At 39.3% G+C, this 26,584-nt stretch overlaps 3 protein-coding genes across 7 annotated transcripts in view; 1 reads left to right on the forward strand and 2 right to left on the reverse strand.

Moving 5' to 3' along the window:
- On the forward strand, window positions 1–19,527 carry LOC133840593 (probable beta-hexosaminidase fdl). 3 transcript variants are annotated; one of them, XM_062272518.1, is made up of 6 exons: window positions 1–320; window positions 14,703–14,885; window positions 15,649–16,193; window positions 16,256–16,991; window positions 17,051–17,369; window positions 17,426–19,527. In XM_062272518.1, exons 2-6 carry the CDS (start codon window positions 14,722–14,724, stop codon window positions 17,678–17,680), a joined length of 2,019 nt encoding a protein of 672 aa, XP_062128502.1. In that variant the 5' UTR covers window positions 1–320; window positions 14,703–14,721; the 3' UTR covers window positions 17,681–19,527. The 3 variants fall into 3 exon arrangements, with proteins under 3 accessions (XP_062128502.1, XP_062128501.1, XP_062128499.1); XM_062272517.1 differs by lacking the exon at window positions 1–320 and adding an exon at window positions 1,707–1,845; XM_062272515.1 differs by lacking the exon at window positions 1–320 and adding an exon at window positions 13,922–14,070.
- Window positions 3,765–10,778, reverse strand: LOC133840594 (uncharacterized). The gene is given in 4 exon segments (XM_062272519.1): window positions 3,765–5,303; window positions 6,774–6,860; window positions 6,862–6,925; window positions 9,669–10,778. Coding segments are annotated over 4 exon segments (1,731 nt in total). The 5' UTR covers window positions 10,124–10,778; the 3' UTR covers window positions 3,765–4,178.
- The window catches only part of LOC133840595 (diuretic hormone receptor), an 11,847-nt gene continuing 4,431 nt past the window's right edge, over window positions 19,169–26,584 (reverse strand). The window contains exons 2-12 of one of the 3 annotated variants that reach the window (XM_062272520.1): window positions 23,054–23,724; window positions 21,496–21,613; window positions 21,247–21,433; window positions 21,092–21,188; window positions 20,938–21,031; window positions 20,559–20,719; window positions 20,361–20,471; window positions 20,109–20,294; window positions 19,923–20,047; window positions 19,693–19,743; window positions 19,169–19,277 (exon numbers count right to left, since the gene is read on the reverse strand). In XM_062272520.1, the coding sequence (XP_062128504.1) occupies window positions 19,181–19,277; window positions 19,693–19,743; window positions 19,923–20,047; window positions 20,109–20,294; window positions 20,361–20,471; window positions 20,559–20,719; window positions 20,938–21,031; window positions 21,092–21,188; window positions 21,247–21,433; window positions 21,496–21,613; window positions 23,054–23,290 (1,464 nt within the window). In that variant the 5' untranslated portion in view covers window positions 23,291–23,724 and the 3' untranslated portion in view covers window positions 19,169–19,180. Of the gene's footprint in view, window positions 19,493–19,692; window positions 19,744–19,922; window positions 20,048–20,108; window positions 20,295–20,360; window positions 20,472–20,558; window positions 20,720–20,937; window positions 21,032–21,091; window positions 21,189–21,246; window positions 21,434–21,495; window positions 21,614–23,053; window positions 23,725–26,584 lie in introns of all 3 variants that reach the window. The other 2 variants (XM_062272522.1, XM_062272521.1) reach the window with 2 other exon arrangements.

Below are 26,584 nucleotides of genomic sequence, written 5' to 3' on the forward strand. Positions count from 1 at the left end.
TTACTCAGTGAGGGCCTTACACACACACACATACGCACAAAGCCGCAAAACGTCAACAAAACGCACTGCAATATATATTGTGTCGTAAATTGCTTTTACACCCGCCGTCGCCGTCACTGTCGTTGTCACCGTCGCCGCTGCCGTCGCACCGCACTCTTAACCTGTCGCGCTACGTCCCTCCCTTCACTATCGCCACCTTGCTTGCCTACCACAAAAACAAAACTTACGCTTTGCGGGACTGCGGCTCAGCCGAGAAGCATTGGCATCGCTGCCGTAGACAAAATCAGGACATGCAAAGAGCATTTCAAATTGCGGTGTGGGTAAGTATCTTGAATTGTTAACTATGCTGCTTGCTTGCCCCCGTTCCCCACCATCTTTCCTTTTCCCACAAGTAATTGTGTTGTTTGTGCGTTTGTCTATCATTTCTCTATGTCTTTTTAGGCTATTCGCAATTTCATTTTCGACTTTTTTTTTGTTGTTTCTTATGTGCTTGTGCTTGCGTCACATCTAAGTTGTGCTTGTTATAATAATCTCCACACACACCAATACATGTGTAAAACTCCATTTGAGTGGTATGTGTGTGTGTGTGTGTAAGTTCACTCAGCTGTTTTTGTTTAAGCAACTGTTGTTAAAGCTGCTGTCGCTTGGGTTACGCTTACAGTTACTCCCAACGGTTTTTGTTTTTGCTTTTTGTTGTTTGCTGATACCTTAATCTCACCTGGCAACATGCATTTTTGATGAATTACCTGTTTACATATATGTATGTACATACATATGTACTTTCATACTGCTCAATAAAGTGAGTCAAACACAATTGCTATTAATTTAGTAGCGGAACGCCTTTACCATTGTTAGCGTGCTGCCAACACTTTACCGTAATTCTCTCTTTTGTTTTTCGCTCAATTTTCGGGTCACATAATTTGTCGCTTTGTTTTTGCGCCCCTTCTAACAACAAGAGCGATGACAAACCCATTGGCTATTTTTAAACATGTCTCCGACCTCTTTACACTTTTTGGGCACACTTCTTACACATACACACGTGCACACCCTTAAGCACACACATGCAAGCTGGCGAACAACAACTAAATCACCCAATTTGAGTTGAAATTGGTTTTTGTTGAGTGTTGCTTTGTAACACGGCAATTGGCAGCAATTAAAAATGGCACATCGCTCAATGCACATTAGGTGGGTGTGGGTGTGTGGGTGGGCAGTGAATGGAAGGGAAGGGGAAGGAGACAGAGATTGTATTAATAAATCGAAGCAGTGGAAGAGGAAGCGAAAGCAAAAGAGGAAGAGGCAGGCAACTAGGCAACCCCAGATTGTCAAAGTGACAGAGGGTCAAATGGTTTGTCGATGCCGCTGCGCAGTTAGTGGCGCCGTCTCATGCCGTCACTCGATTCACACACACACATACATATTCTACCCCATACATATATATACGTATATATAGAGGCCCCAAGTAGACGCTCTATTTTGTCTAGGTTGCATATTAGCACGCCGTAGTTGCTCTTCTCTTTCTCTCTCTCTCTCTCCCTCTCTCTCTCTGTCGCTCTCTGTGATGTTGCCCGCTCTGTCTGCTCGACACTCAACAGCGATGGCTGTGTGAATGCCTCACTTGTTGTGCCACCAACGCAACGCTTCATTTTCAGTTGCAATTATAAGCTACACGCGTTCCAACTGAATAATATTATGTGCATTTCCTTCAACAGCACGTTCTAAATACAATCCCCGAGAAAATTTCAAATATTTCCGAAAGAAATCAAAAATAAAATGTGCTTAATGCAATTTGTTGTGTTGCGTCGTAATTGTGGAAATTTGTTTCTTTGAAATGTTGCTGCTACGACGGTATGTTGATGTGCTTTCTTACCAATCGATTCGAAATAAGTGTTTCTATTGTTTCTTTTTTTTTTTGCTGTTTTGCTTTTTGACTCGTCGTCAGCAGAACAATTATTGAACAACTGCAAATAAAATCGCGCATACGTTTGCCATTTGGGTTAAGCATACGCCCCGTTAGCAAAATGGATAATCCGTCTATGCGGCATCAGTGGCGCAGCATTGTCATGAGATCACGAGTCGCCGAACCACATCGAAAGCAGCAGTCTCAACAAACTCTGGGGGCTTGTTGGGATTGTCGGCATTTTATTTTTTAATTTTAGCATTTCGTACAACCCAAAAAAGAAAATGAATATGAAAAGTGAACATAAAATACTAATCGAAAAAATAAAAACGTTTTGACGTCGTCACTTGGCGAGCAAAAAGCAACAAATCTGTTAGATCGTAATCGTATATGGGTCATGCTAATAGTGATAAGGAAAAAAAAAACTAAAAGTGCCTCATCAAAACGCAGACAAAATTGTTCATCTTATTAAGCGCAAAAAATTCCTGTTGATCGTTGGGTAAAAAGTCAAGCGAAAATGAATTCCATAACACAGTGCATGCATAATTACATTCATGGCATATTACCACAACCATTCTCTTGTCTGTCTTGTGTGTGTTTGTGTGTGTGTGTGTGTGGGGCCATTCAAGGTTACGCTGCTGAGCGAACCCTTTTTGGAATAGACCATAAAACTGAAATGTGAAGAAGGTTTCTCAGATGAGCGGGCACAACTGGCAAATACTCGGCTTTATTGCCTAATGCTTGTGCGAGGCACAAGTGTTAATACCTTTAGTACATCAAATTACAGGGTATATGCGCAAAATGTTGAGAGCTACTAACAAGTTGCTTGTTACCATTTGTTTGTAAGTGTTATGTGGTCTTTTAGCTTTATTTCTGCCTTAGTCCAATTCCGACTTGCGACTTATTTGCTCTCATGGGAAAAACTATGAATATTAGGGTGACACAATTTGTAAGTTGTAATCTTCCATTAGAATCGTATTCAATGCAGAACTCTTAAGAACGTTTCAATATGAAACAAGTAGAGCTACAGTCGAGTGTGAGATAGAAGCTAATCATCTCCAATAAACCCATATTTTACAAATATACTAAAATATACAAAGCAAAAATACTAAAATATACCAAAGACTTTATTTGGTATGTGGATATAGTACTACATTCAAAATATATAAAGTACTCAACATTCCAAATTGTAAGATTGTCGAAAAAGAATGATAGCTATATTTCTTATAGTCGCTGAGATCCAGAGTTTCATACGGACAGACAGACGGACGGACATGGTTATATAATCTCGAGTGATGTCGCCGATATATAATATATATATATACTTCCTTCGGCCTGTTCCATATATTTTTGCAAACACAAAGTAATAATACCCTTCTACCCTATGGATAGCGAGTATAAATGTGGATATAAAATCAATTTCCAATGAAATGTATAAAATTGAGGTATATTAGGTTGTTTAAGGATTTAATTTTATACACATAGTTTGATGGCGAAACATTCTTGGAATTCATCGCAGACAAAAAATTGGTAACAATTTCATAGAATTCATCATAGATAAAAGATTGAACCACCCTAATATGACATGACAGACATAAAACATTCGTGTGAGTGTGTGTGTGTGTGTGTGTGTGAGTACTTACATAATTCCAGAAATAGAAGCGTTCTTTGAGCTAAGTACTTGTCGCCATTTGGCACGTCACTTTCGATTGCGATTTCGCTTTCGCTTTCACATTTAATACAAAATCAATCGGATTGCCTTTGACGACGCGTGAACAGCGCATTAAGGTTAAGGTAAGCGAAGGTTCAAAGCAACAATGTTCGAGCATATTTCTTTTATTGATATTTCTCGTTTTCTTTTTTTGAATTTTCTTTTCTTTTTGTTTTACTTATAACTCTGTCGAAACAAACATTGACTTATTTCTGTTTTTGCTATTTAGAATTGGGTGGTTGGGAGGATATGTAAGCTTAGAACTAGCAGCTAAAATTAGAAATATATATTTCATACAATTTGTGGGTTGAGAATCGAAGCCATTTCAACCCGAGATCAATGCTGTTGCTGTTAAGGCAGTTGCGATTTGATTAACACAATGAAAATTACCTGCTCTTAAGGGGAGGCATTAACAACAACTCTCTCTGATCCACTCTTTTGTTTTGGTTTTTGTAAAATAAAGCACATTCGTGATAGATTTATCATTTGGTAAATTTTGTGAACATGTCATTCATATATCTCGTTGACATTTGGGGGGATGCTTTCTCTCTCTATTTCTCTTTCCCTCTCTTAGACGTAGCCACTCGATTCGAGCTTCAACGCTCCTTCATATGTGGGCAACCCCGATACATCAATGATTTTGCTCATGTCCAGACTGATGATGCCGTTCTCGTTGATGTTGTTAATATCTAGGTTGGCAGCAGCCTCATCTGCAGTTGCTGTTGTTGCAGTTGTTGCTGCTGCTGATGATGATGTTGCAATTGCAGTTGCTGTTGGTGTCTCTGCTGCATTGTCATTTTCGTCTATGTCAGCGTTGGCTTCCATATCTTCAGCTGCTGTTGCTGCTGTGCTGTTGTCCACCACATTTCCATTTGCAGCATCAGCTTCAACAACTGCGGCATCAATTTGATTGCCATTTAGGCAAGTCAAAGTCATTTGCTGCTGCTGTTCAACACTTGCCCCACTTGCCACATTGTCATTGTCATCACACTGCTCCAGGCCGCTCTCAACGGATGCCGCCAACATTTCGTCGTCGGCCGCATAGCGAAACTTGCCACACAACGGACAGCCACGCCTATAGTGACTGTGCTGTTGCATGTGCAGCTGACTCTGCTGCAAATAGCGTCGTCCAAAGCTATTCAAACGCAGCGCCGCCTGCGCATTCTTTCGCGCCTGCAATGCCAGCGGCAATGGCGGCGATGACGACGCCATGTACATCTCCAATTCCTGGCAGTTGCCGTTGTTGCGTGCCGCCACCGCCGCAGCAGCCGCATTCCACATGTTCTCCACCTCGGCACGTTGCAGCGAGCAACAGGATTGGGCGTTGAGTGTGCGATGCAGTTGCTTGTGCACCAACGCATCGCCACCGACAGCTCCAACTCCAGCAGCACTGCCGCCTGGCATTGCTTCAACACTGCCACCTGCCACAGCTGCAGCCGACGACGATGCCTGCTGCAGGCAGCTGATGTCGAGCGTGGAGCGATAACCAGGCGGCGGAGAGACGCGTTGCAAGAGCAATTGCTGTTGCTGCAGCTGCAACTGCTGCTCCTCGAGTTGCTGCTGTTGCTGCTGCAGCAATTGCCGCTCATGCAACACGACAGCGTCATAAGAAGGCGGCGGCTCATGATGCAATGCTGGCAATGCAGCCAAACCATCCGTCGAGTCACCCAGAAAGAGACCCGAAGTCTCGTAGCACTGCAATGGAAAGTGAAATAAAGTGTGAGCAAATCAAAGTCAAGTTCTCAACAGAGAGAGAGAGTGCGGAGGAAGAACAAGAAAATGCCATTACACCATGAAGTTGGCCTAAAAAACACAGCTAGATAAATAAGCGAGGAAAGCAATAGATTGTGCTTATTTAGTCCGAGAAGTGAAATTAACGCTGCACAAATAAAAAAGTTTAAATTGCACACATAATAAATTTATTTATATTGCGAGAGAACTGTGGCTGCTGTTGTTACTGTTGTTACTGTGGTTGCTGCTGCTTCTACTTGTGTGGCACTTGTAATCCAGCCAAGCCAAGCAAGCAACCAACTGCTTACGAACGTTGACAACATTGTCTGACATGGGCCAGGCTAACGTTGATTTACGCTCCACCGTTTTCCCACTGGGCCAACAAACAACAATAAGACACGGCGGTGCGCTTAATGTAAGTGTGTGTAAATGTGTAAGTGTGTAAGTGAGTGGGCCAAACAACTTAGCGCCAAAAGCCAATGTCCAAGAGTTTAGCCTTTTTCCAGCCCCAGCGTTATTTATTCATTCCAACTACTTTGTTGCCCTTGCTGTTTGCCATCGCACCTGTTTTAGTGCATAAATTTTTATTAACAGTGCCAAGGCAATGCTTCAATTGGTTTCAAATCAATTGGCCACATTAACCCAACACAAATTGAACTACGAATTTATTTCCCACTCTCTCTCTCTCTCTCTCTTTCACTCTATAATTCAAGTAGTCGCAGTTTCTTGATTGATAACAATCACAGTACAATCACAGCGTCTATGATTTGTGCTTCTACTTTCATGTTCTACAAGAACTCTACTCTATGCGCTACTTCAATGAGTTGTAATTATCTTTCGAAGCAAACAACATTAATTTGTTTTTCGTGCTGCAAACTTTGATAGCACATTTTTCTCGCTAGTACGCTATTTAAGTGAAATATTATTTTTTGTTGTTTTTAGTTGTATTGGAATTGTTGGAATTGTTTAGAGCTGTGGTATTTTAAATTTGTTATTTTTTTGTGCTGTGGTTTAGTTATCTAGATACATTTTACATATATATGATACAAACATGCAATAAGAGTTATCGACACAAAAATCATAAATGCAAAAAATGTTGAAATTTGAGTTTGTTGCTGAAATATAAAGATAACGAATGCAGTTTATGAAATTACTTTAAATTAATAATTATTAAAACGGATAAAAGTATTGTAAGTTTGTGATTTACATAATAAATATTTATTAATCTGTGTAAAACACAATAATAATAATGTCAATCAAATACAGGTTGTTTAAAGTGCTTAAAGCTTTTAAAAACATGAACTCAATAAAAATATGTATGACATAAATAGAAGTGTCTTCAACTGAAATCAATCACATGATTATAATTCGTTTAAGTTCTGCTAAATTGTGTTCTTATGAACTCAATAATAATAATATGGATTTATTGCTTACCTGCTCAACGCTGTAGATTTCCATATTGGGGTCGTTTTCCATCCATTGATGCTGCTGCTGCCTGTAGGCGGCCTCAGTTCGCTTTTTTGATATTGCGATGACAACAATAACAAACGACACATAAAATTGTAGTCACCAGACACAGCATAGAGCTGCAATATACAACAAAAAGAAAAAACACGTTAAGTCATGTGTGAGCTCTAAAAAATACCCAGCAAATGAAACTTTAGTATCTTTTTATGCAGTACAATTTTAAAATCCATTATTTGTTGCCAGCACTTATAGTGAAAAATTTAATTGAGCCATTTTTTAATACTATGATAAGCATTTGAAGTATGGTTCAACTCGGCTCTATCTTCATAAAATACTATATACATATTACAGTATTTTTGTGTTAGAAAAGTTTTGAATAATCTACTAAATTTTTAAAGTGTGCTTGAACCTTGCTCTGCAATTTACAGGGTATGTAAAACGTTCATTTAGTGGAGCACACAACGAATTGATTGCGAAATTTAATTCCGATTTTGCTCTTATTAATTTCTGTTTAACAACTGACAAACTCACGAACATACAATGGGAATACATATAGTATATATATAGTGGTAAGCTCATTTCATTGTGTTTGCCCTGAAGGCAGCTGCTCGACAATATTGGCCTACAAATAGATAAATGAAATGCATAACACGAAATCTTGTTTATTGTCTGTGAGTTTTTTTTTGTGATATCAGACAAAAATACGCTTTGAGTATTATTTTTAGCAGTACTCCAAATTTGTCAGCATTTATACTATAGATAAGTTGTTGGCAAAGAAAACATTACTAAGTTTAAATCGAATCAATTTAATAATCAATTAAATACAAAAACAAAATAAATAAATAAAACCGATACAATAATCTTCAAACTCTACATTAGTCCATCAATTATCCCACTCGATAAGGTTTGATTTATTTGACAATTTAATTAAAGTGTTTAAACGCAATGTTGGGGGAGTAAAATCAATTGCAATGTAAATGAAATATTGTTGGCTGCGTTGTTTGCAAGCACTTAAAATGTCCTTCAACTCGTGAACATTTATTTGCCGTTGCAATAATAGATTATTAGAGCATAACATGCAATTTTCTTTAATCAAATAAATTGAGAGACAGACCTTCGCAGCATTTTGTCCATGTTCGTGTCCATTCAGAGCTGCCCGAAAAAGTATGCTATGCATATTTAAAATAGCTTCACTCATTCTGAGCAACTTTCTATTATCAAATTGAGAAAAGTGCTTTATCCAATCCCCTCTAATAATAATAATACTAATAATAACGATTTTGAAGCGTCGTAACCTCGTTTTGCGAGTTCCTCAAATCTGTGACACGCTACACAAATCAATGATGTGATGTCACTTAATCCGCTTTAAATGCAACATAATGCGCCACTTGTCGTCCTCTGTTCTCTGTCCTTTATCCTTTGGCCTTTCGCTTGCCTAGTTGTGTGAGTGTGAGTGTGTGTGTTTTTTCCCCCATTTTCCTGCCCTCGCTTTGCTCATTTTCCGTGGCGCCTCACGCAATTTCTTGCATGTCAACGGTTCATTAAAGGCCCAAAAAAAAAAAAGGAAAATATAGAATACGATGTGTTTCGGGGGGGTCGAGGGAGGCGTGTCTAAAACTATCAACGAATGATGGTGGAAATTCATTGACATGCTATAGACGATCGATAAAAATGTAGTTAAAATAAAGTTACGAGATTCGAAGCGTTTCGCTCTTTACGAACATCAACTTTTACTCATTCTCGTTGTTGTTGTTGTTGTTGTTGTCAATTTCGGCTTTTATTTCGTTTAACCCATTTTTTAGTCTCGCTCTCATTTATTCTGCTTCTTTTTGTCGGGCTGCTGCTCGTGTTGCATGCATAAAAATAAATTTTAATAAGCGTACCATGACACTTTCTCTCTTGCCCCCCAAAGGGGGTAAAGTCTGAGAAATGTAACAAAAAGACGAAAGACGCGCAATTATAAATATGTTTACTTTATTATATGTGTCCTACCCTACGCTCCGAAAAAAAGAGCGGGACTTCCCCAGAAGACTTGTATGAATTTTTGATGTTATTAATTTGCAGCTGGCTAATAAATCATCCCAGCAAATTGTTCATGATCTATGGCAGAGAACAGAGCAGAGTGTCTTCAACAAAGATGATGATGGAATATCATAACGAGAAATTATGCACAATTAGGGAAATTACGAAAAGCCATTTCATTTAATTTATGACTGCAGCTAAAGTCGATAAAGCACAAGTTAAGGCAATTACCAAATCCAAATTGCTGCTTACATTTTACGATACGTCAAAGAGCAAGTCATGCAGCAGGCATTGAGCTATTTATTGACTATTTTAATAACTACTTAAACTTTGATATGACAGCTAAAAAGGGACACAAAGTACAGAAGTAAAACAAATACTTTACGTGATTAGCTTCACATGTTTTTGGTTCACAATTAATTAGAAACTTTTTTTTTAAATTAGGTCGAATGAATGAAAAATAGAATTCGTTTGAAACTTTTAGTTCTTTAGCTTTGGCTCTTGCATATGTGAAAATTTCTCTTGGGCATATCGAAAACTGTTCATTTATATTGCAAAGTTTATAAGTTTGAGACTTCCACTTGTCTCACTTGTATTCCCAGTTACGAATGCCATTTCGAGTTTGAGTATGTGAAGTGAGTGCATGTCACAAAATGAAAGGCAACGCATAAGGAAACTTGGTCTAAACTGCACACACACTGCAGCTCATAAATTAATCATGGCAAATTAATAAGGCAGCTGCCTTGCCTGAAATGCGAAATGCGAAATGAATGAAAATGATGTTGGCAGTTGGCAGTTGGCAGCTACATCAGCGTCACCATCACCATCACCGTCACTCACCCGCCGAGTAAAAGATTCACGCTGCCATTGACAACATGAGCGTAACTCTGCGAGCCGCTGCCACCAGCTGTGCCATGGCTGTTGCCTCCGCCACTGCTCGAGCCAGTGGCGCCATTAACTAGTGATATGCCTCCTCCTGTAGTTCCTCCCGCTGCTGTTCCTCCAAGCTGCTGATAATAGAGACCAATGCCGCCTTGATAGTACGTGGAATGCAATGGCGGCTCTTCCTCCACGTCTGCGTCCTCCAGCAATTGCTCATCCTGTTCCTCGCTGTTGCTGGCGGGCAAAGATGTTGTGCCCATTGTTGTTGCTATTGCTGATGTCGTTGTCGTTGGCGTTGCTGTTGACATGACTGTTGCATTGTATGGCAGATGATGCAGCTGCTGCTGCTGCTGCTGTTGCTGTTGCTGTTGCTGACTGACCGCCGCGAGGATTGCATAACGTTTCAAAGACATTTCCACTTATGGCTTAAAGTTAGACGATTGCATAACGATTAGCCAATAACATGGCACAACTCTCTAGCTCTGTTTCAACTGCTGACTAAGAGAGAGGCTAACACACACACACGAACACAGAGACAGATAGTAAAAACACTCGCACTAAAGTCAGGACATTACCGTTGCCACACGCTGCAAGCGCTAGACTAAAACCAAGGACAACGGCCTGCCTGCCTGCTTCTCCACAACATAGCGCAGTGCCTTGGTGTCGTATACGTAATGTACGTCAGGCTGACACGCTAACCACGCGCGCACGATCGATGGCCAAGGTAAAGCAGCAAAAACCTAGCACTAACACCAACTACAAGTGTTACTATTTCTATTTCTGTGTTGGCTTGTTTTGGTCGCGACGCCTCGCAACGTGTATGGCAACAAACACACACACTCACACACACACACACAGAAAAAGGTATTCGCGTCGCGTCACGTCGCTTTGCGTTGCGTTGCGTCGCGTACGTCTTGGCAAATGCGTAGTGCTGTTGCAACTAAAGTCCCGGCTTGGCTTGGCTTGACTGGCTGCCTGGCTGCCTGGCTAGCTAGCTGGCAGTCTGTTCTGGCCTCGCCTGGTCTGCTCTGGCTGACTTGACTTATCCTTTTGTTGTGTGCGCTCTGTTGCTGTGGCATGCGGCACGACGACGATGGCGACGCCGCCGAAGTTGTTAGTCAACCCGATTGCCATTTGCTTCGTTCATTCACTCGGCAAGAGCCAGCAAAACTTTGCTTCGTGCATTGTTTCAGATTTTGTCTGTGCCGTCTGCTGTTTGCTGTGCGCCTGTTACAAGTTTTGCCGCCATTTTGCTGTTGCTTTCCTAAAAGCAGCTTTCCCTTTTCAACGGCAAGTAATAAAGGCCAAGCACAGCTATTTGTATTGAGCTTCCTTTTTCCCTTACTTTACGTATGTGTGTGTGTGTGTGTGTGTGTTGTATGCTCATATGTGTGCGGTTCCTGCGCGTTTCACATCAAATTGAGCGCCAACTGCTTTTACTATCCTGCAAACGTAAACTAGCTCAAACGGGTAGCCTAAACTATAGCATATTTGTAGGGGATCGTAAAATAGAAATTATAAATTTGCATTTCTTTTTAGTCTATATTACATTGTTATTATATTTCTATGAAAATATTAAGAAAAAGAGCTATTTATTATTGTTATTATAAAATTTGAAAATATAAGTTTCACGCTTTTTGTTTTATGTGAACTTTTGCTTTTGCTTCTTGGTGCCTTTTTAATCTCTTTTGCGTTCTCTGTATTTATGCAATAGCCAAAAGAATTAAACCAGAAAATGCGTAAACTTTGAAACACATTTTTCCAAATTCAATATTTTTTATTTTTAATTTGTTACTACTGCCGAAAAGTATTGTGAATTGCAATATAATAAGAATAAAAGTGATTTCTTATTATATTTCCATTTCCAATTTACATTTTTAAATTATAACAACTGCCAAAAATGTTTTCAATTGTAATATTTTTAAACAGAGGGTATTTTTGAAGTCGTTCGATTTGCCTCGTCGTGCTCTTATTTGTTTTGTATATGTGGTTGTTGTTGTTGTGGCAACCGTGCATGCCATTTGAACAACACTTGTCGCCAACTGTCGTTTTTCACGGCATGCGACCATAAATAATAATGCGACTCAAAGCAACAGTCGATGCCCTGCATATTGAGCAATGACTAAGGCAAATTTGTTAAAAGTAGCAAAAAAAAAATAAATAAATAAAACATTTTTGAAATTAATGGCGAGAATACGATTCAGATTTTGTGAACAAAATTTGAAAAAAGTGTAAATAATATATTCAAAATTAAATAAATAACATTAAAAGAAAATTAATAATAATGAATAAATATTAAAAATACCAAAATGAATAGTAAAAGTACCACAGAATACTGAATGATAATACTAGTTAATACTAAATTGTAGCTTCAACTTAAAATGTGATTTAATTGATGACATATATTTTATTTTAATTTACTAACATTGGCATTTATTTACACATTTGTATAGTATATTATTGTGCTTTGCTTGTGAGCTATTCATAGCCGTAATTATGTCATTATGCAATGGCTACAAATTGAATTAAAACACACGATTGTAATCACTTTTATTTCGAATTTTATTTATTAATTGCGCATTTCGCGCTAAACAGCTGGCAATTGTGTATAATTATCGCGGCAACTAATTGATATGCATGTCGAAGAACGTGTTGAGCAGTCGTCATATGAGCACAGCAGGTGTGCACAATATTTTGGACGCGCACTGTGAACGCGTCCAGCAGCAGCAGCAGCTCAGCAACAATGGCAGCTGCTGGTTCAGGAACATACTACATATGTAAATGCCTGCACGCCATTTTTTGGGACCAGCATTTGTGTGTGCTCGTCGCTCCATGTCAACTCAGCCAGCCAAACAGTCTAGCTTTGGAAATCTTTCGAAACAAAAAAAAAAAAATAACAGAAACAGAAACAACAAAATGAAAATAAAATAACTAGCAGAAAGAAAATCCGTGCTAGGCTCAGCAGTTTGGGCTGATAGTAGTTGTTACTTACACCTCTCGAGCCGAGCGTTGCGCGCACCACGTTTTTTGCATTCCGTCGAAAACTTGTCACAATTTTTGAGTTTATTATTTCCTTTACCGTTACCGTTTGCCGTTCTGCTTTCTTTTCACCATTCGATACACGTGTGCTTAATTTAACAATTGTGCAGCGCAAGAGAGAAGAAATTGTCAATTCGCAGAGCAGCTGCAGCTGTTGTTGAACCAACTCGTTCTTGTGATTTCAATTCCTGTTTTGTTTGTGTGCGCCGGGAACTGTGACAGCTGCCCTTCAACAGTTGGGCTGGCTGCCTTCATTTGTCGTGGTCTTTGTGTCATCATTGAGACAGATGAGGCTCGTACCCTTCGATGATGGATAGTTTTTGGCGCTTTTGGTCACTAAGCGCTGCACTGCGCACGCGCTACGGGTAAGAGTTGAAAATGTTTTTGAATTTGAATTTGTTGCGCTTGAAAGTATGCTACACTTTCTGTACTCGCAATTAGTTTATGTTTTGCCAGCTTAAAGCTGTCAATACTCGCTTTTGTTTGCTTTTGTTGGCATCAATTATGCATACGCGCTCTTGATTTATTATGCACACAGCCTATCAACAGTATGGTTGCTTTCGTTTGGTCGAAGAGGTTCTATATATCGTATGTTTGTAGTTGGCCCCCTCAACACACTTCCTTTTGTAATAACACGTCTTTGAGTCTACTTCTATTTCTATTTGCTGTGTTGATATTTCGACCATTTGGTATTGACAGGGCGCAACAAATTGTAGACGTGTTACGGCATCTGCCACGTATATTTTTCATATTTTTTGTTTGAAAATGTAACTCAATGTAAGCACACGCAAGGCTTGTGCTTGCTTGCTAGCTTGCAACACACCGCAGGGTGTGTCTAATATACTTACTACACCTAGTTGGGCAATTGCTAGTGTGCACAGCAGGAGCATTAGTCACCAGTTTGCAGACCTGTCCCTGAATGTGCTCATATGTGGGCGGGGCGTTGTTCTCGTTCTCGTTCTCGTTCGCCTGTAATTGACACACTTTAAAGTCGGCAATGTTAACTTAATTTAGCCAACAAATCGATAGGTAAACACAATGTCAGCGCCGTGACAAACTTTCTGTTTGCTCAGCTCAGTTAACTAAGTGCCATATATGTATATGGTTTTTTGCTAATAATTCAGGGTATTATTCCACAATGATTTATAGCTGGCACAGCCTTTCAAATAGTTGTCAAGTTTGCAATAGATAAATTCCATTTTGAAAATCTACATTTTATGGCACACGCTACAATGAAATCAATTGCTATATTGTTGGCCGGCATGCAATATAAGCTGCAATCCAATATCCATCGTCGTCCGCTTGGTCAAGCGCATCTTGGGTAACTATAACCAGGCACATACACACATGTGTTTCCTTGCTAACTGGTTGGGGCATGCCACAAAGCATATTGTTGATATTTAAGAAGCAACATTATGCGCCGTCAAGCAGGGTAAACAACAAAAAAGAAAGGGATAAACCGCGGCTAGCTAAGCATTGCGTGTCAGGATTTATATGGAAAACAAACAGTTTTCATATGCGCTTTATGTGTCATAAATGCCAGCCCCCCAAAAAAAAAGAACAACAGAAATAAGGCGAGTCCGGAGGGGCAAAATGGGTTTCCTTAAGATTTTATCGGCTGTTAAGCTCAAGCTCAAGTCATCCAAATCGCGAGCATTGATTAAAGTTCGATGCGTGCAAAGTGTGGACACAGTTCCTTATTGCTGTCATTGTTGTTGTTGTTGTGTTTCTCTTTTGTGGGTCACCCGCATTGGACGTCGACAGGCAAAAGACAGTCCTTTGTGTTGGTCTTGACTTGATTGCTGTACATTATTGTTTGCTTAACTGTTTAATTTGTTTTGAAGCCAACTTGGCCAACTTTCTGTCAACCTTTCTGTGTGTGTGTATATGTGTTCCACCTTTTGATGATGTCAACACTGATAACGAGCTATATTATTAAATTGTACTCCACAGCCTACGGTACCTCTATAAGATGTCGCTGGCCGTCTCGCTGCGTCGTGCGTTGCTCGTCCTGCTCTCGGGTGCGGTATTCATACTGACAGTGCTCTATTGGAATCAGGGCGTGATCAAGACACAGGCATACAGCGATTCACAGTTGCGGCCACACAATCACAAGGATCGCAATCACTTATCCATGTAAGTAGCACTCTACCAAATGCAACAAGTAAGAAAGTTACAGTCGAGTGTGCTCGACTGTGAGATACCCGCTACCCATTTTTAATAAAGGCAAAATATTGCGGTATCATTTTGAAAATATACCGAAAATACTTAAAAAATACTAAAATATGGTATGTTTGGTATATCAATATAGTACTGCATTCAAAATATACCATAGACGGCTCAATATACCAGATTGTCAGCCAAAGTAACTAAGACCCTTATAAGTAGGCGTTTTTGCCCATACAAAAGTATTTCATTTATAACTTCGACAATTTTTTATCTGATCGCAACCAAATTTTCAGGAATCATAACTACTATAGTTATTATTATATATACCAAAATTTGCAACTCTAGCTTTAAAATTACGCTTGTTATTCGATTTTTTTTATTTGCGGGGGCGGAAGTGGGCGTGGCAAAAATTTGAAACAAACTTGATCTGCGTGCAAACATAACAAATGCTGTCGAAAAAAAAATTATAGCTCTATCTCTCGTAGTCTCTGAGATCTAGGTGTTCATACGGACAGACGGACGGACACACAGACACACAGACGGACAGACGGACATGGCTAGATCGTCTCGGCTGTTGACGCTGATCATAAATATATATACTTTATAGGGTCGGAGATGCCTCCTTTTACCTGTTACATACATTTCCTGTCGGCACAAAGTTATAATACCCTTCTACCCTATGGGTAGCGGGTATAAAAATGAAGTTCTAACAAATGAAATCACTTTGCAGACCGGTGGAAAAGTCATGGACATACAAATGCGAGAACGATAGATGTGTGCGCACACCTTATCGCAAGAATGCGAGCAACACGAAGCGTGTCTCCTTCACCAGTTGCTCGATGACCTGTGGCGACATCAACATTTGGCCACATCCTACAACCAAATCGATGATCAGTGCGCACACGTTGCGCTTCTCGGTCGAGGATGTGCAACTGCAGCTGGATACGCCGCATCGTGAGGTGTCCAAGCTGCTGAAGATCGCCTTCGATTGGTTCGTCAGGGATCTGCGGCAAATACAACGCTTGGATTATGCCATACACACACCAGAAGCGGCAGCAGCCACATTGGTTAGCGAGGCGACGTCCAGGCAGCGACGTCATAACAACGAAGCTCCGGCGCCTGAAACGCAGCCAGCTGCCTCGTTGTTTGGTTCCACTTTTGGCCTGCAACGTGCCGGCGACTTGGAAAGTCTTCAGGTGAAGCTGTCCGTGCACGAGTCCGGCGAAATTGACTTTAATCTGGACAACAATGAGAGCTACCACTTAAGCACAACTTGTAAGTAAAGTGAAAGTGAATATCTCCTTCAATATACAATTAATTCCTTCGCTCTTCTCTAGTTAAACATCAGCGTCTGGTGGTGCACATTGCGGCACACACGTTCTTTGGCGCCCGCCATGGACTGTCCACGCTGCAGCAGCTCATTTGGTATGACGATGAGGATCGTTTGCTGCACACCTACGCCAGCTCGTTGATCAACGATGTGCCCAAGTTTCGCTATCGTGGCCTTATGCTGGACACCTCTCGGCACTTCTTTTCGGTGGAGGCAATCAAACGCACAATTGCCGCCATGGGTTTAACAAAGCTGAATCGTTTCCATTGGCACATCACGGATGCACAAAGTTTTCCATATGTGTCGAGGCATTATCCTGAACTGGCCGAGCATGGCGCCTATTCGGAGAGCGAAACGTACAGCGATCAGGATGTGCGCGAGGTGGTCGAGTTTGCCAAGATCTATGGTGTTCAAGTGCTTCTGGAGTTGGATGCGCCGGCGCATGCGGGCAATGGCTGGGATTGGGGACCCAAACGTGGCCTTGGCGAATTGGCGATGTGCATCAATCAGCAGCCATGGAGTTTTTACTGTGGCGAGCCGCCTTGCGGCCAACTGAATCCGAAAAATAACCACACCTACCTCATACTGCAGCGCCTTTACGAGGAGTTTCTTCAGCTGTCGGGGCCTACGGATATTTTCCATTTGGGCGGCGACGAAGTGAATCTGGACTGTTGGGCGCAGTATTTCAATGACACGGATTTGCGTGGTCTGTGGTGCGATTTTATGCTGCAGTCCAATGCGAGGTAAGTTGACCAAAATTTGAATATGAAATTAATCTAATTTATCATCCTTTTGTTTATAGACTGAAACTGGCCAATGGCAATGTGCCGCCCAAGTATGTGGCCGTCTGGTCCAGCGCGCTCACGAACACCAAGTGTCTTCCGAACAGTCAATTCGTGGTGCAGATCTGGGGCGGCAGCACGTGGCAGGAGAACTATGATCTCCTCGATAATGGCTACAACGTCATCTTCTCGCATGTGGATGCTTGGTATTTGGACTGCGGCTTTGGCAGCTGGCGAGCGACAGGCGAAGCTGCCTGCTCGCCCTATCGCACGTGGCAGAATGTCTACAAGCATCGTCCCTGGGAGCGAATGCGTCTCGACAAGAAACGACGCAAACAGGTAACGTAATTAGAGTTGTTTCTTTCAAGCCTGGAAATAACTATGTGCTTCAACAGGTGCTGGGCGGTGAGGCCTGCATGTGGACCGAGCAGGTGGATGAGAATCAATTGGACAATCGGTTATGGCCTCGGGCGGCGGCGCTTGCTGAACGCCTGTGGTCAGATCCGAATGATGATCATGACTTTGATGTTGTGCAGCCGGATGTGTTTCGACGAATCTCGCTGTTTCGCAATCGCCTGGTTGAGCTGGGCATCAAGGCGGAAGCGTTGTTCCCCAAATATTGTGCACAGAATCCCGGCGAGTGCATTTGATATTATTATTAAGTGAAGCGAGAGAAAGAACAATGGATAGATTACCAATTCGAAGCAGCCGGAGCATCTCAGCCAAGCTCAAGCCAGACCCCGCCCTTACCCCACACTCTGTGCGTTAATTAGTTCATAGTGTAATTGTTATTTTTTTTAATTATTACCGTGTACTAACAATACATATTAAGCGTTAAGCGTCCACTCTAAAACAAAAAAAGGAAAAAACAAAAAAATGCAAAGATGAGGCATCCCGAAGACGCCTTTTTTACACCACACAAAAAATATTTTGCAGACCAAATGGTTTCCGGCAGACCAGCCCCGTGTGAACTTGTAAAACTTGTGAACTTGTATTTCAATTTCAATCTCATTTGGCGTTTCTTTTTTATATATATACAATATACATGCCTAGCTTAGTTGTAGTATAATTCGCTCGCTCAGATATAAACACACACATAGACAACAAACACACACACACGCACACATTCATACTACATACATATACGAGTACATTTAAAGTATACAAATAATAATTGCCGAATATTTAAAGTAACAAAAAGTGTAGGGACAAATTCAGAGACGATGCCAATGCCAATGCCGAATGCTGTAGGCTTCTGTGGCGTTGACAGTGATAGCTTTAGTTAGTAGAATAAATAATTAATGTATTTGCAGATTTCATACTCATGCACACGACAGGTAAAACTAATTTGTAAGAACTAATACAATGATGACAATTTTGATATTTTGAAAGCTTTATTCGCAAACTATATGATATTTTTTTATTAAACATATACTATACATATGCATATTTGTGTGTGAGAGTAAATTGTTTTATGTTTTTTTATTTTTCTTTCATTTCATTTCTCAATTCACTTTAGTTTATTTTTTTATTGTTTGTTTAAATTAAATTACATTTATCAGTGATACAAACAATGTGACCTTATGAGAAAATAAATTAATAGCAAGCAAAAAGAAAACAAGAAAAATTATAAATGAATGAAAAAATGAAACCTAGGGTTAGAAATATACATTAAAAAGAAAAATGTAATTGTAATAAACAACATTTTTGCACGAATTGGCACATAATCGACTAAACAAAAAGTAATATGTAAAATTAAATATCTAGCAAATCTATAGCTAATTTTTAATAATATTTACTATAGTCGTAGTCGTGCACAGTGCAACTGAATACTGAATACGGAACAATTTCGATTCGTCTCTTTTGTCTCTGATCATTTCAGATTGGTTGCGCTCTGCACAATCCTAATGTTAATTTATCCAAAATAAATTATACAATTATGTTTACAATTTTGTTTCGTTGTGTACTTAAACATTTAAGTGAGAGATTTTACCACTAAAACATACGAGTATAATACAAATACGTTAGTTTTAAACATTTTTCCTGTAACTTCAAGTCACTTTCTCAACAAGAATAAACTTAAAAGTCGAGTCTAAGCAATGCAACGTTTTTCATTTGGCCTTTGGGTTGGATTTTAGTTTAGTAGTATATTACACGAAATCGGTTAAATCAATGCTGTGATAACGTTTCAATGATCCCAGTCGTGTATGCGGCGATGGACGTAAGCAGATGACGCATTCCTCGGTACTGCAAGAGAATCGAGATGGAGATTTCAAATACACACAGAATGGATTCCAATATGATGAAAAAATAATACTTTAATAGTGTATGCAATACTTATATACAAAACGGTATGTTTAACATGTAGGTATGTATAAAAAAACGTAAATCTCGGTGGTATTTTCTAAAACTATAATAATCATTCATAGTGTCCAGTTGGCACGGGACTTGTTGAGGTCAACCTAAAATTGTGGATAAGAAAAACAAAAAATAAAAATATTAATCATAAAGAAATCAATTAAAAAAAAAAGAAGGAAAATTTTGAACCACACATCATGCAGTCATTGAGTTAGTTCAAACGAGACGTGGGAGGTTTGTGTTAAGAGGGCGGGGGGCGATAAACTGCAGCTACATGATTAGTAGCAGCATTGCGTATACGCACCGTAGACTTTCAGTACGCGAGCGTTGCGAGTAGTCTTTGGATGCGCGATGTCTGAAATGGAAATTAATTTGGTTAAGTGACAACAGCGAGCCACAGCAGCAACAATAACAATAATTACATCAACGAATCAACAAACTAACATTGAACAATAATAATGATGCAATGCGTAAGCCACAATAAAACAATAACAATATTATGGAGTAAAACGATTAACTTGCTTGCCCACTCACCTACGATTCTTTAATGAACTGCTTCGATGTATACTCCGATTCTCGCGCCATCTGATGAAACGATGCCGCAACGTCTGTCGCACTTCCGAGTTCAGAAAACAATAGAACAATGCCACAAAGAAGCCCTAAGATAAGGGAAAAATGTTAGTAAATTGAAGATACAAAATGAAATTCACTTCTTCTTGCCTGTGTGCTAAGCAGAAAGGCGCGCATGGCTTCGAAGAGATTCCGACTGATGCCCTGTTCGGGCCCGGTTAAGACCAGCAGATACGTAATGCCAAAGAGCGGTATTAGCACCAATAGCGCCTTGGATGCTTTGTAATACTGCCGCGTCTCGAGCGTATGAGCCGAACGCAATTTGGTAATCAATACCTGAAGGAAAAAAAGTTTTGATTAGATGATGATAAAGAGAATTGAAGAGAAAAGTCAAAGACTTACCCACATGATGCGTATCAAGAAAACTAAATTAGTTAGTATCGCAAATACGGTGGGCCCCTTGAATATCCAATCAATTTGAGATTCAAGCATCCAACTGCATTCAATTTCCAGCTAAATTCATAAATAAGTTATCAATAATTTACACAAGAAGAGGCAGCCAAAGGCAAGCCAAAGGCCGAAAGCTGATGACGCACTTACGCCATTGAAATGCTCATTCTCTCGATGCGGCGCAAATACTTTGGCAATGGACCACACCAATATACAGACAGCGGGACAGCCCCAGCCAATCAAGGCGTAGATAAGAAAGCTAATGTTCTCGCTGGAGAATGTTTGCACCACAAGAGTATAGAGATAGAGGCCTGCGATAGAATAATTAAACTCAAAAATCTATATTTATTTTGTAATCAAATTAGCGAAACTTTTGATTGGCCAGCAAGAATACAGACGAATAGAGTTGGCAATCTTGAGTGGCTCTTTTATGCATTATTTATTTATTTATTTACTATTATTTGTAACAAATGAATTTCAATTGCTTGATTGCAAACTGTTTGTATTCAATTGTTTTTATTTCGCTTACCCTCCACGAACATCCAGAAAAAGTTAGTCAGATAAAAGTACTGAAACATAATGACCAGCGTAATGCAGCCAGCATGACTAGATCCGGTGGTTACCTGGGCACAAAAGATAGATTAGAAAAAGGGACGTAAAGATTAATATAATCACATGCTTACCACTTGCAGAAAGAACGTGAGAATCCACAAGAGTGCGGAGGTGATGTAGGTTAGGAACAGATTCGCATGAATTGTGTTACGCAAACAGCGCAAATCTCTGTCAATTGAAGATTAATACATAACTTAATTTCTAATTCTTTGCAACTGCAACTCACTTGAAGCTTAGGAATATAATGAGAGCCACCACCAATGTGGCAAAACTTATAAAGTAACCGCCAACATAGATATTCGATGGCAGATCGACACTAGCCGAAAATTCAGGAACAGCGGGCACTGAGCATCTGGAGTAATTGGAATAATGATTCCAAGTGCCATTCGCATGGCAGAATCGCGTTGCATTCTCTGTAAGCAATTGCAGTATTATTTAAAGGTCACACACACACACATATTACAGCCATACACACCTGTTGTGTCGTAGTGAACACCCTTGAACTCCTCGAAGCAGGGCAGGATTGCCCAGGTGCCAGCATTTGTGCGGGGCCAGCAGAGAACCGAGTCGAATGACGCGGGACAGTACAAAGTCTGCAGCCCATTGAACAAATATTGCAAAAACAGAGAAAGAGGGGGGACAGAGTCAGAGAGTACACAAAACAAATTTATAAACATAAATAAATTCAATTATTATTTGTTTCCTCAACCTTAGAGCAGAACATTTCGTACGTGCTTTTCTGATAAACATAAGCGGCGCCTAACCGACTTAAAGGCTTTTCTCTTAATGTTAAAAAGTATTTATTTATTTATTTAAAGAAAAACCTTCTAGGTTTTTTTGTTTTTGTATATTTATAATTATGTTCTTGATTAATTTACTCATAAATCAAGTAAATGTTTATTTGCTTTAAACGTGAAGAAAATTGAAATGTTTTCTCCTTGCTGTTTTATTACTTTTAAATAAATATTATTGATTGTAAATTAGGTTTATATTATTAAAATTTTTACCAAGGCTATTCTCTTATTAATATTTTAAAAAGTATTTATTTAAATAAAAACTTTCTGTATTTTCTTTGTTTTTTTTTTTGTATAATATTTATAATTATGTTATGTTTATTATTTATTTATTATTATTATTTTTAAATAAATATTATTGGATGAAAATTTGATTTATAGTATTATATAAAGGCTTTTCTCTTATTAGTATTTTTAAAAGTATTTATTTAAACAAAAACTTTCTGTGCTTTCATTGATTTTATTAATTTTATCATAAATATCGGCATTAGATTTGAACATAATTCTAATATTTTCTTGCGGCTTTTGTGCTTTATACTAATTGATACTTAAATAATAAGAATATTTCTAATTATGTTCCATATTATTCTCTTTGTGGATCAAATAAAATTGTAATTATTTGCTTTAAACTTGAAGAAAATTCACATGTTTTCCTTTGCTTTTATGCTTTGTTTAATTATTTTGAAATTTAATTATTTAAGACGTTGTTTGCTTTTGTTAGAAATTAAGTTTTGGTACCATCGAATTTGAATGTAAGAAAAATTTTAAAGCATATTCATATTTATGCAACAACTTTAAAATTATTTATTTATTTCATTTTCATTACCATTCGATTTTGTTATAATTTGTCATATTTTTTGCATTTATTTGTTAGATTATTTAATTCACATAACAATTGACTAGACGCTGCACCGCATTGTAACAGAGTGTGTAAAATATGAGTGTTATCAATTTAATTTATAATTTTTAATATCTTTATAGTAGCACATAATGCATGATGACAATGGTTTTCCCCATTGTCTAGCTCACTTCATTTGCCACTGATAGCCATAAATATAATTGGACATTGTTTGCTAAAAAATATTAAATGCAAGCGCCAAGCACGTGCTAGTTGAATGACTCAACAATGAATGAAATTCAAATTCATATTCATATTCATGCAAAAATAACTTGAAGATGCTCTTGAGTTCTGTCTGACTGCCACTTGAAGGTGAATTAAATGCAGATTAAAGAACTCACCGTGCTGTGCTGTGAGTCGAAGACTTTGTCTGCCTGATGCTTGCACTGCTCTTCGAGGGTGCGATTGATGGGGGGTAGGAGGAGGGGATCACCGCTGTGCGATGGCTGCTGGGCGCCAATTAGTGCGCTAGCTCGCTGCAGCATGTCCAACGAGAAGTTGGCAAATATATTGGCACTATTCTCAGCTGGATTCTCATCCAGCATCTCTACCAAAGCCCGCAAATCGTCGTCAGCCATTTGCCAAAGGAATGTTGTAACGTTGTAGTAATTAACTTGTGTGTGTGTGCTGTTTGATTATTCTCTTTCAGCCTGTTATCATGTAATGTTGTGTGTCACAATGTTGCATTGATGCGTTGCACATTTGCTGCTGTTCTTCTTCTTCTTCTTCCTTCCAAGTAAACGACGCACTTTTTATGGCACACTTCCTCACACTCGCACTCGCACTCTTCGCTCGTCGTGTATGGCCAACGGGGCACATGTCAACGGGACGTCATCTGTGTGTGAGCTGTGGAGTGTGGACAGGCTACGGCTGCCGCTGAACTCGAGACACACTTTCGCATTCCCTCTGCGACGAGCAACGCGACGCGACGAGCGACACGATGCGCTGCGCAATTAAACGGATCACCTCAGACACAAGACACAAATTGCGCAAATATGTGTATGCTGACAAGCTGGAAATGGAATGAACAAAAAAAGAATGTTAAATGTTAAAGAAATGCTCCGTATCTTTTTGGGCTCTTTATCTGATATCAACTTGTTCACGCAATGTCCAAGCCCCGAAAAATAAATAATATAGAAAAAATATACCTAGCCCAGAAAAACTCGCAATTCCGCACCCGAAAAAGCGTCTTGCAAGGTCGCTAGGCCCCCAGTTGGCAGAAGATATATAGTAGTGCTCATAGACTGCTCAAATATATATCGCACATATCCAGATATGCCGCTGAGTTGTGCCAGATACTCGCACTCGCATTCGCATTCGTATATAGGAGAACTTACTCTAAAAAGAAATCTGTACAAATAATACATGCTTAAATCACGTGGCAATCCCGCTCCCTTCGGCGCTTTTGTGTGCTTGTGTTTGCATTAGTGTTTGTGTTTGTGTAGATAATATGCAGATAAATAATAAACAACAATCTTTATGGCCTCTACACTTTTGGGGCGGGGTTACTGTGTTAACTGTCAGTCACTGGCAGTGGAAATGGCAATGGCTATGGAACAAACAACAAGCCCCAAATACGCTTCGATTACAATTGTTAATTGCCAATCGTTGATTACCTGATACACATTTTCAATCTGTCTGTTAACAGGCGGTGCAATAAAACACCGTCTGATTATTTACCATGTGTATCAAATAATCACGTAATTTACATAGACGTAGACAATCATCAGAATGTATTGTATAATTAAAAGGTGCGGAAAAGCAAGGCTGATCATATGCCTCCGAAGGGGAAATATTTCGCTTGAATTTTATTTTATTGGCAACAACATAAAACGAACTTTTTTTGTTTAATCTTCACATGTCAATAAAATCTATATTTATAATAATAATAATAAACAAAGTGTGCTCACAATTTATTTTGGTCCAATTTATGATGATGTGAATTCTAAAATAAAATTGAAAGATGTCGACTAAATTTAACTATCAGCTGTCGAAAATGTGCGTCGATCAACTCTGTCAAATAATTGCGCATACGCACTGTAAGCCAGGAAGTGAATGACGGAAATATCTCAGCTATTATTTACGCATCATACAATCTGTTTCACTTTCAGTTTCCATTGCTCAAAGGAGCTATAAAGATAAATCTACAGAGCGTCATTTACTATTATTACGTATACGCACTGGATGTCAGTAGTTATTATACAAGTTTATGAAATTGATAATGCTAGCGACTTCTATTACTTTTATTTCGAGCATGTTAATTTTTAGTGAATGCCCTTGAGAAGGTGTTTCTTACTTTTATTCAGCGAAGAACTATCTAGATAACCGACACATTCGCATTACGCATACGCAGCGTATGCACCAGTTTACCTCTGTTGTTCGACTTTCGCTGTTATCGCTGGAAATTGTGATTCGTCACTGTCAACAGTTTGCACTTTAAAATTTCATTCGGCCAATCATTATCTATTCTATCTACGTATATCCAAGTCGAGAGCGAATGACCGAAAAAACTACAATGTGATATTTTGCCAACATTCTGATTAAAAGCTGCTTCAGGTGGGTAATAATTATACGAGTTTGAGTGCGTACTTAATTATACATACGGGAGTGTGTGTGTGTGTGTGTGTGTGCTCGTTTCTTATTTTTATTTACACTTGGCAACGACATTGACTCAAACGTGAGGACAAAAGCTGAACTGAAGCTGACTGAAGGCAGGCAAAAGAACAACAAAAACGAGAGTAGAACAAATAAGAGTTTCGCTTTTCTTTTCGAGGGTCTTCGCTGCTGTATACGGTGATTAAAACAAAGAGTGTCAAGTTATTTATTAATGAATAAATACCAGCCAAACACACTCCAACACACGCACACACACAGTTTGTCATTGTCAAACTGAAAGTACTTGCAAGTCTATATAGTATATACATATATGTGTGTGTGTGTGTGTGTACTTGCTTCTGTTTTATGTTGATGTTGATGATGTTCTCAGGGCGGAGCTCATGTCAAAGGGCGCATGTCGAAATATCAAAGCTGTTGTTTGTGCTCGTTTGTTCGTTTCGTTCAACATGCTCGTTAAACAAGGTAATGATGCTACAGAAAAGTCAAACCAACAACAGCAAACAAACGTCACCCGTGTTAATGAGAATGTCAGAATTAAAGATGTGCTCTGCAAACGGGCAAAATCAATTGTCAAAGAGATTGATGAGCTGCTGCTGATTATTTGCTCTAGTTGTTTGTGCTTGGTGGCAAACCAAATATAAATATGTTTAATGAAAACGGATGCCAAATCAAATTTGCATCCATCTAAATACGCAAAATGGTCAAGCATATTATTGACTAATGCTAATATTTGCTGCCCTCCCTTGGGCCACTTGACTTTGATCTTGGTGTAGTTCCAAAAATAGCCATGAATTATTTATGGCGAGATGGTGGCTCAGAGGGTCATGCATCTCGAGCATTTCCTGGCAACTTTTGGAGGCAATGAAGAAGTCACATAGACAGACGGACAGACGGACGGACAGACGGAGAAGTGCCACCACCAAGTGGCGCATGCCGTGCTCAAATATTTGGCTGCCTGCGATTTATTTATGGTGATGGTGGCAAACAAACGCAATATTTGCACCGGGTGCGTTAGATTATGACTTGTATATGCTCTTTGTTTCTCTCTCTCTCTCTCTCTTGAGTCTCTGCCTGTTGCTTTTGCTTTGTGGTTTGTGGCTTGTTGTGCTTCGAATTCCATTAAAGAAGCGGCTAATTTGCCTACTAATGCGCACAATTAGCAGCTAAAGCTAAAGCCAAATAAACAGACAGTCTCAGCTGCTGGTTCTTCAATGTAAATAATGCAAAAATTATTCTTGCGTTGCAACGCCGCGTAT

The sequence above is a fragment of the Drosophila sulfurigaster genome, chromosome 3 (assembly GCF_023558435.1).
Source record: "Drosophila sulfurigaster albostrigata strain 15112-1811.04 chromosome 3, ASM2355843v2, whole genome shotgun sequence".
Lineage (NCBI taxonomy): Eukaryota > Metazoa > Arthropoda > Insecta > Diptera > Drosophilidae > Drosophila > Drosophila sulfurigaster.